The sequence below is a fragment of the Caretta caretta genome, chromosome 8, assembly GCF_965140235.1.
Source record: "Caretta caretta isolate rCarCar2 chromosome 8, rCarCar1.hap1, whole genome shotgun sequence".
NCBI lineage: Eukaryota > Metazoa > Chordata > Testudines > Cheloniidae > Caretta > Caretta caretta.
In genome coordinates, this window is record NC_134213.1 from 34,836,764 (window position 1) to 34,854,450 (window position 17,687).

Genomic DNA, 17,687 nt, shown 5'->3' on the forward strand with positions numbered 1-17,687 from the left:
CAGTGGGCTTGTGTCACGCATAGAGGGAGATTGTCCATTTTGTGCATGAGAGGTATAAATTGTTTGTCCCTTCTTGACAATACTTTGGGATTTGCTGCCCATACACATAGGTGAGTGCCAGCCAGCCTGTGATTCCACAGCGTGAACAGCAAGTCAGTTATGGCTTGGTGGAACTGCCCTAGACAGACACGTCACATAGCACAGTATTTGTCATGCTGACCTCATAAATACAAGAAGCATAAACTGAAGATGGCTAAGCAGGTCCAAATTTCCAGGTAGTGACTGTAGGTGCGGCAGATTTTTTTGCTATTGTCTCTCTCTTCCAGTGGTAGCGTACTCCTTGTTGATGCCCAAAACTGGAGTAACAATTATTGACGTACCTGTGAGTGCTAGACAGCAATTTTGGAACTGATTCCAGAAATGATAAAGAATGGGGCCTGGCTAGCGCTGTGAAACAAAGCTGCTTTTAGGTGATGGGCATTTGGGGCCCAATACCCCATTACAGAGACAATCAGCCATCTCAGCCCCCAATTTGCTAAATCCCTTGCTGGCTGCTGGTCTTCGTTTACATAGATCACCACGAACACAGCTCTCAGGGTTACAGTTGCTGGTTTAGTGCCAGAGAGTGACCTTCCCTGGTACAGCAATTCCACAGTAGTCCTCTTCACCAGCAAGCCTGGCTATCTGACACTTGCTCTCTAGGCTGGATGCTGATTGCTGGCTTACCGCTCTTGCCAAGTGCACTGGTATCATTATGAGGGGGCAGGGCTGAAGTAACCTAGCAGCTGTCTGTTAGCAGGCAGAGAGAATATATTGGAGGGTTTAGCTTTGAGTTAGGATCTGGTGAACTCCATGGTTCCACACCTTAGCTGGGGCAGAAACATATATAGAGCAACTCCTGTATGGCATGCATGTGGAAGTGGCTTAAAGCCATATTTGCACATCTCTGAGCCTGGGCAGCTGCCCCCCAGCTAACAACCCCTAAGGGCTCTCTGGCATGACAAAGGGAAGTCTTGTTTGGGCGCTTAGCCCCCTATGCCAGTGGCAGGGAAGGTGATGGCATATGGCTAGTTAACCTGAAGACTCACAGCCTATAATGTAAGCCTGTGTACCATTTCCCCCTTGTGAGGGGTTCCTGGACTCTGCAGGGACAAACTAGATCCAGCCTCTAGTTTTTTTGCAGCAACTCTGTGTTGGAGCAAGGGCCCCTCCAGCTGCACAGATTTTGCCATCTTTAGAAAGGGCTGGAGGACATCTTGTGTTTGGTGCCTCATTTCATTGTAAGCATACAGTTTTGTGTAGTGCCTACAAAGCACGGGCAGATGGCTGCCATATAAATACAACTATTTATTATATCATCAGTAGGGACTCCCGCTGGGGAAACCCTGCAGGAGGCACACGGATTACAAGAGCAGCCCATCATGCCAAACGGGGGGATCCACTCAGCTGAGTGCCTAATCCAGACATTAAAGAGAACAGGACTCTAAAAGGGCATAGTTAGCCCAAGTCTGCATGGCCCAGGGACCAAACCATCTCTCCCTCCTCCCACCGCTGTATTAGAGAAACTGCCTTTGGGATGACACAGCATTAGATCAAACACACTTATGTGACTATACAGAGGTCTCTGTGACTGCCGGAAATCCAAGTGTTATCAAAGGGCTTTCTGTGGATACAGAAAATGGAGTGATGGAGGGGGCAGGTGCTACCCTGGGTTAATGTACTAGGCTGTCTCCTGTGTCAGGGTCTGGATGCAGGTCCCAGGGGAAATGGAAGTGGTGGCCTCAATCCAGCCTTTAATGGACATTTATCTGAAAAGTAAAAGCATCAGAGAGTACAACCTGCAGCACTGGCTCAGCTGAGTCGAGCCCTGTGCTTGACTAGCCCCTGCTGCCAGTCAGGGAGGATGATATATGGAAGCTACCAGGCCTGATTACCATGGGCTGGGAAATTCATTGATTGACAGACTGGTGCCTTTTTGTTTTGTTTCTTTGGATGTATAAAGGCCTGAAAGATTTCTCTGCCAATAGCTCCCTTTCGACCCCTCCCCCCTCATTGGAAATTCAAGTCTTGGCCAGCCTTCTTTTCTAAGGAGGCTCTATCAAAAACTGGAGGACAAATATGTTTATGACATCACAGTTACCAAGCAAGAGAAACCTGATTAATTGACAGGAGAAATGATTTCTAATGATTTATTTTTTGTTTAGAATGCCTGAGTTTTTATTTGGGGTTTGTTAACATCTATTTAACTCAAAACCCTAACAAATAGCTGGAAGAAAGGCTCTTTTTTGTTGAATATTCAACGTCTTTCAACAAAGGTCTGAGAAGGCTCCTAATCTGAATCTATGAGTCCTCTATGCAGACCTCCAGGGAAGACAAGCGTTGATAGTGGTGGTGTTTCTGAGGGAAGACACAAGCAGAAAGCACACTTAAAAATAAAAACCTAACAGCAGCTTTCGATCCTTCTGTATAAATTGTAAAGCAGCAAAAGAAAGGGTCACCATTAAAAAAAGAACAAAGACCGATCACAGTTGCGTGGGAAAGTCTTTTTCCTTTACAAAGCACAGACGTATAGTTACCTGAATTAGCAAGTATGTGATCAAAAATGCATCCGTTCTTTGGAACCTGAAGAATCTGCATTTTACTAAACAGATTTAAACATTCTGTCACTTACATTAAACATATTAGAGGTTGAGGACAAGATGCAATATTCCTTAAACACATATATCCCATTATCTGGTATATTAGCATGGACCAAAATGTGAAATGAAAACACTCCCCAAAATGTTTGTATCTTTCTTTAATAATGGAGCTGTTGGCTCACTTGCCTTGTGGAGGGATTTTGCTTAGACCAGCAGTTTGCTCAATAGTTTGTTTATGCACGTCCGTCAAAATTCACCAGGTTGTCATGAATTTTTTTTTTTTTTTTAAAGCTCAGTCAGATTACAGATATCCTGATCTTAACTCCTGAATAATGGTATTTATAGAGCTAAGGAGTTCCTTAAAATAGCCATCGTTGTCCCCTTCCCTTTGTTCTTCTGCTGCCAGTTCTTCGTACTCGGTGCGGAGCATGTTCAGTGTGGTGCTGAGGGCATAGTCCCCTTGGTATCCGTCCCTGCAGGCGGCCATCAGAATGTGCACTGTTTTTAGAACTTTTTCTCGAGTGTCATGCTCCGGCAATGCCAGGAGATTGGAAATAATCACACACCAGCCCTGTTCCACCACAGCTGGCACCAGGTTCACTTGTTTGTACTGCTGAACTTTCTCTTCCATTTGGTCCTCCTTGTTCTCTGAATCCTCAAGCAGCATCTGCAAGAAACCATGTTAAATTGATTATCTGTATCCAAGAACACCACCTACCCTTAGTACTGTTTCCAGCAGGTTATACAGTATATCAGTGCCCATGGGTGAATCCAGACATCCCACAACTCCTGGCTTTTGACAGCACTGTACCCTATTTTATTTCTTTATATGGTGCATGAAGTTAGATTTGTTTTGCTTGGTTTTTTTGCATTAGAAATTCAGGTCTTATATACTCTGGAAAGCTCTAGTTGATTGGAGAATGAGTAGAATTATGATATTGCAAGACACTGAAAATCTGATTGAAAGGAGAAGGGAGTGAGGGGAGACTGTTTAAAACATATTTTTTTATTTATTTTCATGATCACCTATATAACTCCAGCACATACTAAACACTTTGGATACAAATCCTCTTTGTTAAACACTCAACATCCCCATCCTTAATTTAAGAGTGCTCCCGACTCCCACTGGAAGCGCCTCCAGCAAAGCTAGGGAAGACAGTGTTGCCATTCTTGATATTTCTATGATTAAAAAAAAGCAGAGAGAAAACAAGTTTTGTTTTGAGTGGGGAGAGGGAGATGGGAAACAAAGGGCATAAGCTCAATTTTATAAAATATCCTTTGTGGGGCAACTTTATACCAGAACCGAGCAAGCAAAGCCTCAGGTGAATCCGGTGAGATACCAAAGGGAAGCCAGCACAGCCCTATTGAACTGCATGGTAAATCCTCCTACATACAATATACGGTAGAGCTCCTAGAATCCAGAGGAGGACAGCGAGGTGCACTGGACACTGGTAGAGCCTTTGTGCTGTTCCACATGAGACCCCCCTCCCCCCCATTTAATAAAGGAGAAAAGGGCAGAAAAAGTCCCTGTCAAGTCAATTCCTTAAACTGTTCTTATTTGAAGCCGTTGCCTGAAGGCTTCACTGCGCCCGTGGCCTCGGTGCTGCTGTCTGCAGCAAATGGCAGAGAGTTGACTTTTTAGCCTGCTGGCATTTCAGGCCTCATTTTTGCTTTCCATTGCCTTTTCCAGGAGGTGGGGGGGGGGTCTATCCAGGATCCTCCCCCCACATCTTTCACACTGTGGTTCGCCAGCGGCACCATGCTCAAGCTCTACATCATCACAATTCTCTCTCTCTAGCTGAACTTAGCTCATTGGTGCTGCTCTGACAACAGCCAGAAGGGGATGCTTGGGCCAAGCCCCAGTGCTCTGTTCCCCACATCCAGAGACCAGGCACGTGGCTTCCACAGTGGTCCCAGCTCCTGCTGGCCCAGGAAGCGAGGGTATGAGCTAGGATCTTGATTGTGCCGTGGCCCAACCGAATGCTCACCTTATGCCAGCCCTAAATAAAAGGTGCATCCATTCTGTTCAGTGCACTTATATGGACATTCAACAGCCTTGCCATGAGTGAGCTGAGACGTGGATTCCCACCCCACAGTCTCAGTTACGACTGGTACATTTAGGGCTGTGCAGCGGGGACTGAGCTGGCTTAGCATACTCTGAGTAAAGATACTCACAGGGCAGGTGTCTCACTGAAGAACCTGCACATCCTTTTACAGCTGGCTTCAATACTAAACACTGATGTTAAAGATTTGGCCCTAGCAGAGCTGGTAGGTGAATGTGAGAAGCAGTCGTTGACATATATAGGAATCCCATGCATGTGTCACGGGCTGGAATGTGACCCTAGATGTATCTCTCAGTCTGTGTGCCAGAAGGAGCTGATCATGCCACCATTTCCCAAAGAAGAGCAATATGGGGTCTGTTTCCCTTTAAGAGCTATTCCACTGGCTTGGCTCGTGGCCTCCTGTGATAATTACTATGTATGCGCTTCATTAATTAGATCTGAAAAGCGCAAGTCTGCTTGCTACCATATCATCATTAAGAGAAGATTAGGGCTTTTACAGGTCTGATAAGAACAAATCCAAATATGCAGAAGAAAAAGGCTGGAAATCAGCAGAGATACAGTGAAACTGGCCCAAAGGATGAGCCTTGCTAATAAGCAACCCCCTGTCTGGCGGGGCCACTTGAGTCTCCTCAAGATTTCCTGTAACATTTTATCTGACCTTTAATTAAGGGCCCTCTGCTACCTAGCTGACTTTTGTTGATCCCATGGGTGGTTGTTTCTGGCATGTTTCACAGCATTGTATTTATACTTTGATTTACCATATGTGAGGAGAAAAAGAAGAAAAACTCAGGTGAGATTTCCCTTCCCACAATCCTGCAGGAAAGCCATTTCCACCACCTGGAAAACTTTATTTTCAATGCACACAGATTGTCCATCCATTCAGGGTTAAACAGAGACAATGAAGCAGGAAAAGCAGTTCAGAACCATCTTCTCTTCTGCTTCATTTCACTGAGCTGCCACCGGCATGGGCTGGAGTTAGTTTTGCTTCATTTAAAAAAAATAAAAAAATAGCAGCCTATTCTTTTCAGTCAATCACCCGGAAGCTAGCACTTTACAGCATGTTGTGACATCACCACTTATTCAGATTGATCCAGCACCTTACCAGGTGCTGTTTTTTCCCATTTTGTCTGCAGATGTAACAAGAGAGCAGCCTGTGATGTACATCCTAGAAAGTAGTTTTCACACTCAAAAGAGCTATAAATGTCATTGTTTTTGTATAAAACTTAGAATTTGTTGGGTGTGCAGATTATCTCAAAATAGACTGAATCTGTGAACAGATGGAGTTGCTAAAAGTACAGTATTAAAACACAGAATATTATTAAAGGGACAATGCTAAGACAAGTCATAGATACAAATTCCTTATTTGTGCCATTGAAGGGACAGGGTTAACTTATATTGGACCCAATATTTATATTTTATAAAACTTCAGAGTAGCAAAAATATTTCCATCTCTTATAAAAAGTCAATTGAAAACAAATTTTAAAACATATAATTATTTTTCTTCAAGGTCTGAAACCCAAAGACTACAGCAATAAAAATCTGCAGGTGAAACTGACTATAAACAGAAGTGAAACTTGACCTAATTGATTTTCATTCTCCAATGTAATAGAAATGCAGAATATAAACAACAAATCAAACACTGGCTAGTAAACAGGGTTTTAAACTGACATTTACAGTAATAATCAAAGGTGGTGTTAAGTAAAATAGGTTTAGATGTTTGCTTAGTTACAACTTAAGATTTACAAATGTACAGTTCCCCCCAAAAAACTAAAAGAATTACAAAAATCTAGCTAGTTTGCACAGCGATACCCTGATAACTCTCTTTGCATTTCATTCACTTTGGACAATGAAACCAGAACGATCAGTTTCATTTCCTGGCTCTCCTGCACCCTAGCACACGTTCTTGATTTTAACACTTCAGGGTAAAAAACCCACCACCAACAAAACAAACATTGATTTTATTGTTAAAAAGATGCTTAAATGGCTATACAATATTTTCAAGCTTCAGACACAAGATCAAACCAGGTTTCAGAGTAACAGCCGTGTTAGTCTGTATTCGCAAAAAGAAAAGGAGTACTTGTGGCACCTTAGAGACTAACCACCTTAGAGATCAACCCAGGGAGTACAAACTGCCTATGCAATATGGAACCCAGCTCCACAGGGGCTTCTCTTGTAGTGCTGCAGGGAGGCGTATTGGAGCAGAGCGGGCCCCCCATCCCCTGGAGATAGAGGCGATGCAGGGCGGGGGGAGGGCGAGGGACATGCAGGGTCACATGCCCTTCCAGATTTACTGCTTGGCTTGTACTGATCATGCTCAGTAACACTGCTGAAGCCGCTGAACCCAAATCTCCACACCCCAACACACCCCAACCCCACCCCACTATCAGCAGGCACAGGTTGTCTTTGCCTGGGGAGTTCCTTGGTACGATGCTTGTTTGGCCTTGATACAACTGCCCTTTAATGAAGATTAACTGGCCTTTAATTAAGTACTGTCTTGCATTGCTATAACTGTTCCCGATTCACATGCATTTCCTCACTCCCAAGAGTGTATATAGCTCACATCTTCACTGCCATCCAGTGAACATGGACTCCAGCAAACTGCCCCACAGCGCTCTTACCTTTTCCAAAATCATGTCGTAGAGCAGCGTCACAACACGTATGTAGAGACTCTCCATGCCTTTTTCTTTGAAGAGATTTCTAAGTACTTGAAGGCCACCAAGCTTGAGGAATTGCAGCTGGGCATAGGGGAAGTGTCTCAGCATTGAAGACAAAGCAAAGAGAGCCTGGCAAGCACAACAGTTAATCAGTCTCCTAGTCCAGCGACAGCTGCCATTTCTGAATGAACTCTTGCTCAGTGATCTGTATTCTGAAGAGCCCTAGCATTCTGGCTTCATTTTCCTTTACGGATTGCCACAAAAGGCAGCTGATTAATGCTACATAATATGGGTGTGATTTAAAAGCCTATTAACAATCTCACTTAATGACTTCTGATCAGGGGAGAAAAACACAACTGTGTTCACTCATGACTTGCTGTTCTGCAAACACTTGCCCTCATTAATTTAAATCTCTCATCACCAGCGAGGTGGTATCTCTGCATGAAACCTGAGTGTGGTGTCTGATCCCCCAGCTATCTTCTTTTCCAGGAACTTGAAGACCATGGGTACGTCCACATTGCGGTCAGAGGTGGGACTGCAGCTTGTGCAGACATACCCACACTAGCTTTAATCTCGCTAGCTCAGGTACCAGAGCAGTGAAGCTGCAGCACCATGTGCTTCGGGTGGGGCTGTACAAGCCTGCCCATAACCCTGGCTAATTACTCCTGATGAAGACTGTGCTGCTGCAGTTTCACTGCTCGAGCTCTCTCAGTTAAAGCTAGTGTAGACATACCCCCTGCTTCATCCTGTAACCTCTTCTGACTTCAGGGGGTACTGCAGGTGCTCAACACCCCTCAGGATCAAGCCCTTTGACTTTTCTCCAGGTTAGATGCTGTCAACACATCAATGCAGCTCTCACAGACTGAGACTGCCCACATCAATTTTATATACTCTTAGACCTTAAGGCCAGAAGGGACCATTCTCTGAACCTGTTCCAGTCTGAATTCATCTTAAAGATGGGAGACCAGAAGTGCACATAGTATTCCAGATGAGGTCTCACCAGTGCCTTGTATAATGGCAACAACACTTCCCTGTCTCCACTGAAAATACCTCCCCGATGCATCCTAGGACTGCATTAGCCTTTTTCACAGCCACATTAAATTGGCGGCTCATAGTCTTCCTGTGATTAATCAATACAACCAGGGATTTCTCCTCCTCTCTCACTCCCAACTGATACATCCCCAGCTTATAGCAAAAATTCTTGTTGTTAGTCCCTAAGTGCATGACTTTGCACTTTTCACTATTAAATTTCACCCCATTTCTAGTTTTCAAGATCATCCAGATCTTTTTGTATGGTATTCCGGTCCTCCTCCATATTGGCAATACCTCCCCCAACTTTGCATCATCCACAAATTTTATTAGCACACTCCCACTTTTTGTGGGAATGTCATGAATGAAAAGCTTAACTTTATTATCTCAGCTGTACAGAATCTTCCAAGAGAAGTTACTTTGGAGCAATTACTTTAAATAGCGTCAGATACAGTGTACAGTTCATGGCACTGCCTCCCTATTAAGGCAGGTTCCAAACAGTTTTGTCTAGTGGTTCAATTGCAGTACTGGGAGTCAGGATTTCTGGGTTGTGTTCCTGGTTTTGCTACTGATTCACTGTGTGACACATGGCACATCATTTTACCTTTCTGTGTCCCAGGTTCCCTCTCTGTGAAATGAGGAGATCATCACTGGCCTACCCTACAGGTGTACTGTGAGGCCTAACTGATGTTCAGGAAGAGCCTGAGATCCCTGGGTGAAAGGGTCTAGAAGCACAAAGGATTTATATTCTTTATCTCCCAGGACAATTGACTGAGGCTGCTGCTTACACAAGGGTTACATCTGTCTGTATCTGATGCAAGCAGTCTGCTGTTGCTACAGTTCCCCAAGGAGCGTGATAAACAAATGCAGCGCTAGAGTGTGGAGTTGCACAAGAGGCTCTTTCTAAATATCAGAGCTGAGATAGGGAAATACTCTGTGCTTAAAGCTTGTTGTAGCCAATGCACCTTGCATTCCTCCTGCTATAGTGGGGATAAGCCTGAATATGCAGGAAGGAGCAGGTGACCAGTCCAAATGACTGTGGAAACTAATGGCTAAGACATTGTTCTGAATCTTTCTTGTATTAGATACAAGGTTTGGGATAGGTGTAGGGCCAATAAGATTTTTACTTTGATTTGATTTAGCTGCTGATATTAATTCAGTCTATGGTATTTATATAGCCTTAATCACCACAATACTGAAGCACTGAAACAGAGTAACATGAGAGAGGCAGGTTGCAGATCAAGATGGGTTCTGCTCTCACTGAGCTTTGTTAACTTGTATTTCAGGCAGTAGGTCTGTTAAACTGGACCTATGTCCATCACTTGAACTGAACCCAAGCCAACGATTGTCTCCTTCTGGGGTTTTGCAGTCTGGATTCTGTGCCCAAATACCCTGACAAAGCCTATGCTCAAATCTCCAGCCCAACCAGCAGAAGTAGTACCAGGATTCTGGTGGATGTCACTTTGGCAGACAAGCATCCAGCCCCATCAAAGCTCAGATAGCTTGGATAAATATTGAACTTCTGAGTGTTTCTCTAATCCTTCAGAACTCACTGATGTACACCAGTCACTCTCACCTCCCTGTTCACTGCTCTCACTGAGTGCATCTTGTCTTAAACTGGATTCAGAGGAACAGCCGTGTTAGTCTGTATTTGCAAAAAGAAAAGGAGTACTTGTGGCACCTTAGAGACTAACCAATTTATTTGAGCATGAGCTTTCGTGAGCTACAGCTCACTTCATCAGTCACACATCTGATGAAGTGAGCTGTAGCTCACGAAAGCTCATGCTCAAATAAATTGGTTAGTCTCTAAGGTGCCACAAGTACTCCTTTTCTTTAAACTGGATTATGAACTCTGATTCTGTGTGAGTACAAACCCAATTCTTCTTGGGCTCTTTGGGCACTACCGCAGCACAGATAACTCATCCTAATATAAAGCATTACTTTGGCAAGGGATGGAGACGTTTAGGTGCTCTCTCCCTTTCAGAGCTGTTACAGACCTGAGGTTAAGGCTGAGGAAGGAGGCAATCTGTGGCTAAATTACTGATTTTTACACCTCTCTGATATTCACAAAAATGGTTACTTGAGGCGATATGTTAAGTGTTAAGAAAGGCACCCAGACTGCCATTCTGCCCCTCAGGAAAGGCTGCTGCTGAAACAAGAACTATTACGGAGATCATCCATCTCAGAGCCTGCCAACAATGGGAATTGACTCCTTAGTGCACAATGGTGGGACACGTTTCCTGCACCCACTGTGGGCAGATCAGAACAGACAGCTATTTTTTCCCAGTCCAATATATTTCTATTTTATAATCTCTTAGTTGCCTGCAGTAGTTTAGTGGATGCTTCTGTCTCCTCTTCACCACCAGTCCATAGTAACAGTGTGCTGGCATGTTGCCTCCTCCTCCACCCAAGCATGGCTGGATGGGAAATATAACTCTCCTGCACTCACCATGTTTTCATTCTGATAGGAGTAAAAATCTCTCCCTGTCACGCATGAATGTTACATGCATTGCAGCTGATGCTGAAACCAGAGCCATCCCCTTTGTTCAGAAAAAGGCCTTAAAGATTGTCATACTGGATGGTGGGGTCCTAGATTTGAAGAGAGACTGTCACAACTAGGAGTATTTTGCCTGGAAAGGGGATGGGTTCAGAAGACTAGACAGAAGCATCCAAATTATGACAAGGACAAGGAAAACCTTACCCTATCATAACACAAGAAGAAGGGTCACTCAATTAAACTCCATGCCATGTTGAAAGGGCTCTCTGGAGTCCTTTGTTACAGCTCAGTCAGTAAATTAAATTAAAGAAAATATTGGGGTGCTTTCTCTGCCTCTGGTGAGGTCACCCCATCTCTGAATGCTGCCAGAGGTCTTTGAAAAAAGAAAAAGTTTTGCTTTTGAAATGAAACAGACTGCACTTCAGGGCAATGGTTTTCAAACCCTTCCCTAGATACCTCCCCACCATCCCTGTGAGGTAATCACACGCCCTGCATCACGCACGCTGGGCTAGGCCAGCAGGATGCTCAGTGTCGTTTTCAGGAAGATGCTGTAACCATTTCTAGCAAGTGCAGCTTTACACAAGCCTGCCTGCCCAGCTTTGACAAGGAGGGAATCTTTTCATGCAAGTGAATACATGCCTCAGTCTCTCCATACCTCTCTGTGGCCCACACATTCCTTGAGACTCAGGAGTTTATCACAGGCTAGAGGGGAACACTTTCATGGGATCCTCTTTTAAAATACAGACAGCACATCACTGATACTAATAGCAGGTGCATTAAGGTTGAGTAACAGGAGCTACTTTTTCCACTCCGCCTGTGGAATTCACTGTGCCAGAAGGTCACTGAGTCAAACGCTGGGCCTGGATTTGAAAAGGAGCTAGATAATTTTATGGCCAACAACAACCATTTGTAGCTTTGCATGTTAAGATAAGGGTAATCAGATCTCATGCTTGAGCGAATAAACTGATCACTGAAGAGGAGAGTGAAGAATCCCGTACCCCAGCGTACAGAACTACACATTTAGCTAGGGGCATTAGGAGAGCTTTTCGCCTTCCTCTGAAGCATCAGATATTGGCTCCTGCTTGAGGCAGGATGCCGAAGTGGATGTAGCAATTATCTTCTCCAGAACGTCGACTCCTATTCATTAGCCTGTGATCTTTATGTCGGGATCTGCTCCCTCCCTCCCAGACTATCTAACACACAGCACTGCCTGTCCAACAGTATGAACTCACTGTGTGATCTGAGTTTTCCTTTTAAAGTAGGGCAAGGCCTATCGCTACCATGAGGTGACAACTGGGGGCTGGCTAATGGCTCTGTACACCAGAGAGGCAAGTTTTCCCTGTCAATACACAACTGCAGCTTGTTAACTATAACGTGGGTCACCTTGAGTACACTGAAAGAAGAACAGAACCCAATCAGCCTGGATGGAATGGGGCAGGGAAATGCCCATGGACCTCAGAGCTGAATCTGACCCTCTGAACATAGCCTGACACCACTTCTGTGAATGTGCCTCATTATAAAGCACCACATATCCATGAACAGGTGACACAGATCACATTACTATGTAATGGTGCCAATGCAAGACTATACACCTGGGTGTCATATTTAGGAAACGTTAATACACACACACACTTTGGCCAATTTACCTTTTTCTTCACAGCCAATGGTTGTTCCGTAGCCAAAATAACCAGCAGTTTTTGTAGAGCACCACCCTCAATTGCTTCCACCTGAACTTTGGGATTGCTGAAGGAAAAAGCAAAACAAACGTCAGGTACAGACACTAGATCACAGGGAAACTAAACAGGTTAGCACACACTTTGCCACGCTTGTTTCTAGCTAAGGCGTTTTGGTTTTTTTAATAGTGGGGATGAGTTTCTTACAAGATGTACTGCAAGGCGTTAACGAATATAAAGCATCTATTTCAAATTGGATTGTTTAACAACATCTGCCTGAATTCCTTCCTATATGAGGGACTGTCTATGAAGGTGACACCTGCTGGTGAAATTTGTCACTGCATAGCTGATCTAGGAACTGTTTTTGTCATTAGGGCAAGCACGTGTTTTTGTGTACGTAAAACCTCAAGCTAAACAGAAACACTTACTCTTAAAAGCCAACCAGATGCTGACAGTTGCCATGTACTTTATTTACTCCAAAGAGAACTATTAGCACAGGCAGGGTCACCTAAATGTGAGTGATTTGGGAGATCCTAGTATCACATTGCAAAACATTTTGCTTCTTTCTCCTGATCAGAATGAATACATCCCTGATAGGAGATTGTTAGGGTGCCTCTGGCATCAGCGCCACCACCACAGGACTCTGGGTGTGAGCTTCTGAGGCTACCTGGAGGATGAGAGGGAGGGCCAGTGAGGGAAGCAATATAGTAGCCATTTTTATGCACTCTGAACATGGAGAACAAAGCACCTGGTTTGAAATCAGTGACATGTCCAAAGTCAAACTATGTATGGCAGAATCAACAATGAAACCATCTGAGATCCCAATTTGAAAATTCAATTTATGGAAACCACATTTTTACATAAACTACCATTTATTTTCATTTAGGCGTCATGGCTTCTGTTAATTGCTTTCATTAATAACTAATTAAAGTTGTGTTACTTAATTAGCCAACTAGCACACATTTCAGCAAGGGACAGAATAATAGATATCTTTTCTCTGTAGTTTCTGTTGCTTCTTCTTGCGGCCTGCATGGCAAAAGGTTGCAGCAGAGAAGGTGCGGTTACTAGACCAGGACAGTTCACAAATGTAGATCTGTGATTTTGGTGAGTCACCTCCTTCATTTACCTGCCCTGGGCTAATGGAAGCTAAGCTGCCACAGGCCTGGCACCACCCAGCTGGGCCGCCATGCTGATCTGAAGAGCGCCTATTTGCATCGCCACCAAACCCTCCCAGTCTGACTCTCAATACCCTCGTCTTGCTGAGGTTGCCAATGCTGGTTGGTGGGAACTACTCCAACAGCTGGATATCAGCAGGTTGCCCAGAAACATCACAGCTTCCTTTGTGTTGACTGGGTGATTCCTGCCCATGGATCCGTTTACAGAAGCTTCTCTCCTCTTTTGCATAGGTATGTATTTATTTATTGCAGGATCGTGCTTGTCAAAAGTTAGCCCACATTTTTAAGTCCAGGACAGATACTCTGGATCGCTTTTCCTTCATACAACCCTTAGGAGGCATGTATGGTACAATACAGTATGTAACATGGGGTAAAGGCCATCATACTCCTTGGTTGGCTGTAAAGTGAAGTCAGTGTCCCAATCAATTTCAAACCGACTGGCCTGGTTGAGGGAGGCATCTAAAACATACCTGCTGAGGGAAATGTGGCTTTGCAAGTTACCTAACCATGCTGGCTACCAAAGTCTGGTCTACACTACTGACCTATATCGGTATAACTATGTCGCTCAGGGGCTCAAACTCTAGCCTCATCTGGAGGCATAAGAAACGTTTCAGTTTTGGTGCCATGTAACTGACTGGCGCTGAAAAGATCAATATAATCAGTAAAGCAACAGAAAGTGAAATGTGACTGACATAACCTGAAAGTGATGGCAGCACAACACATAAGGGGCATGCTAGGCATTCTGTGCTGTTCCTTCTGGGTGTACTAGGTTCTCATTAGTAAATATCTTTTTGTTACCACAGGTGTTAACCTAGCAGTGATCTCTCCCATCACCATTTCTCGCCTTTTGTTCACACCAACTGCACCATTAATCCCTTTCACTTTATATTCCAACTGTCCCTTAATGGCCTTTTATTCCAGTTCTCACTTTCCACCGCTCTCTTGTTCCTCAGTTTCTATTAACACGCTGATTTATTTAAACACTTCTCTGTCACTGCCCAGCCTGTACTGTAGGACGCGTCTTTCACCATATCTGCAGAAGGGACATTTGTCCCCAAAGCTTGTGAATTATAAATTATGACTTGGGTCTAACACACACACACACACAGTCTCACATTATGCAGTTTTCCTTATGGATTATAAATGGCTACAACCTCCGTCCACTGTACAGATGGGCTGGAGCTGTATAATTCCAGTTCTGAACCTGAACTGCCCCATAGTTTGTGGGTCTTGGGTCCAGCTAACACCTTGGCTTCAGGAGTTCTCATACTTCGTGGTACATGTGCGCATTTCTGGTAAGGCTACTGAAACAAGAGAGTATCAAGGAAGGCAACACATTCCTTATGGCCTCTTCCCAGATAACACTGCACAGGAATGTGGGGGTTTGAATAAAGTGTGCCCATCACACATGGGGTATATGAACCATCCAATGCAGGGCAGACTAGGCCTGGCTAGGCCAGGGAAGATGTGATGTTGGGCACATTTTACTGCCTCTCTGAAACCCTTTGTGGGAATGTGTGCGGCAGCCAGCCAGCTGGGGGCCTGACCAAACAAGCTCGCTGCTTTCCAGGCAATATTTTAGGCACACACTTCATGTGCTCTGATTTGCAGATCAAAATTTACATACAGTAATAACAATAAAAAGGCAGGGAGGCTCCAGGGTTAATACAGGAGGCTGGAAATCACTATTTCTGGGCTGTATTCACTATTCTGTCACCAACTAACTGTGCCATCTTGGGAAAGTCACATGAAGCCAGCTCCTGCCAGCCTTATTATGGGCTGTTCCCAGGGTATGGTACTGCTCAGCTCGAGTGGCCAAATCCAGCCCTTAACCACTAGGTGGCTCATTTTACCCAATGGAATTAGTACCATTAACACAGGGGTGCTGGAAGGGTGATCTCTTTAATGTCTGTGAAGTGCTTGGCCAGCCTGGATGGACAGGGACTTTCAGCGTCTGAGATAAGTTCAGAGTATTGTTGTTAATAAAAAACCCTGGACACCAAAGAGGCCGACATGCATAGAGCGGGTTGCAGAGTCCTGTTTATACCACAGCACATGAAGACATGTTATCTCTCTCTTTTATTGTGAGCAATTCTCTTCAGACTGTACCCAGAGTGCTGAGCTCTCATTGGTTGGGGTTGGGGGAGAGATAAGGAGGTGGTCTCAGCCTTTTTCAATCTGCAAATACTTTACAGAGGTTTAAAGTTAGTGCTGCAGCGTGCTTCTTTGGGGGTGAGCATGGAAGTGTCTAGATGCTGAAGGGTTCCTCCTTGGTGGGGTTGGCGGTGAGAAATGAATATGCACATTTGGACCAAAATGTGTAGCTGTCTTTGTGCCTGATCCCAAGGGGTGCTCAGCACTCAGTACCCCTGGGCGCTTGCTTTCTGAGGAAAGAATACGTGCACCAGCCTTTCTTGACTTTGAAGCAGCACTTGTGCTGCAGTTAGACTGAGGTCACATGTCTCTGCTACAGCAGAACATTTAGAATTGTTACGATTACCAGAAAGCTGCTGGAGCAGTCAGTGCCAAGAAACATACAAGAGATAAAGACAGAGACAGGCAAAGGGGGTCATAAAAACAGAAAGATAAATGGGTTGGGGCAGGGAGAATCATCAAATTGAACCAATGGCTTAATATTAGCTCATAAAAATGAAGCAAACATAAAGCTTTCCTGTGTCAATCAGGGTGCAAGGCAATCTATCAGAAACCATTTCTGCAGGGAGATTAGAAGCAGGATCAGTTTGGGTTTTGCTTTTCTTATCATTATAATGACTCCGTGTTTCGGAGACGGCAGATCTGATGTGCGGATTCCAGATTCTAATTACCAGGTTGACCTCAATATAGAAAAAAACAAAGATTATGAAAGCCACCTACTAATGGCTTCCTTTGATTTTTTTTTCCTCACTCAATAGCTGAGATACTGAGAGACTCTATTAATAACAAGCCATATTTTGTGGACTGAACAGCAGAAGCACAATAAAGCAGCAGCCAGTACTATAAAAGGTGTCAAGGAGAGAAAATCCAGCTGCTTCTCTTTCCAGCTTAGCTCTCCACTTGCAAAGCTTTTGAGAAAATGAAGCCTCCATTTGGAGGATTTTGGGGGTGGAGGAGTTGAAGACAGCAAATTCTTCAAAACGAGGAGAGTTCCATCCACATTCAGGGGGTTGTGGAAAATGAATGGCCAACCAGGATTGAATAATGGCTGAGATGTGGTAATGAAGACTGAAGCTACAGTGTCAAAGCAGAGAAGAGGCAAAGAATAAGTAACCCTGAGGGAATGGTACTGGAAGATATAACAAATCCCTCCATTCCAAAGATACCACAGCACATTATAAACATCAGTTAAGCTGTTTCATGTGAGGCAAGAGGCCTTACACAATGTATAATTCACCTGTGGGACTCACTGCCTTAAGATATCATTGAGGAAAAAGGCTTAGTAGGATTCAAGAAAGGGATGGGACATTGATGTGGATAATAGGATAAAAATATAAGGAATATAAAGGCACATGTTTCAGGGTATAGGCCAAGCACTACCTTATAGTGAGTAGGAGGAACCTCCCCCTATGGCAGTGGTTCTCCAACTTTTGTACTGGTGACCCCTTTCATACAATAAGCCACTGAGTACAACCCCCCATATAAATTAAAAAGCCACTTTTTTTTAATGTTTAAAACTATTATAAATGCTGGAGGTGAATCAGGGTTTGGGGTGGAGGCTGATAGCTCGTGACCCCCCTGTGTAATAACCTCACAACCCTCTGAAGGGTCACAACCCCCAGTTTGAGAACCCTTGCCCTATGAGAAGACTATTCTTTAATTGTCTATTGTGGCAGCTTTGCACCTTCCTCTGCAGCATATGGTACTGGTCACTCAGAGACATGACACTGGACTTGCTGGACCCTTGATCTAACCTAGTTTAGCAATTGCCATAGTCCCAGGGCTTTGCCAACCACCCCAATG

The 17,687-nt window shown here is 44.3% G+C and overlaps 1 protein-coding gene across 5 annotated transcripts in view; it reads right to left on the reverse strand.

Annotated features, from left to right (window-relative positions):
• Positions 1-2,782: 2,782 nt before the first annotated feature.
• The window catches only part of SIL1 (SIL1 nucleotide exchange factor), a 226,922-nt gene continuing 212,017 nt past the window's right edge, over positions 2,783-17,687 (reverse strand). For all 5 annotated transcript variants that reach the window (XM_075131378.1, XM_048860385.2, XM_075131377.1 and 2 more), the window contains 3 exons: positions 12,529-12,625; positions 7,321-7,485; positions 2,783-3,306 (listed from right to left, as the gene is read on the reverse strand). In XM_075131378.1, coding sequence (XP_074987479.1) covers positions 2,941-3,306; positions 7,321-7,485; positions 12,529-12,625 — 628 coding nt within the window. In that variant the 3' untranslated portion in view covers positions 2,783-2,940. The remainder of the gene's footprint in view (positions 3,307-7,320; positions 7,486-12,528; positions 12,626-17,687) is intronic.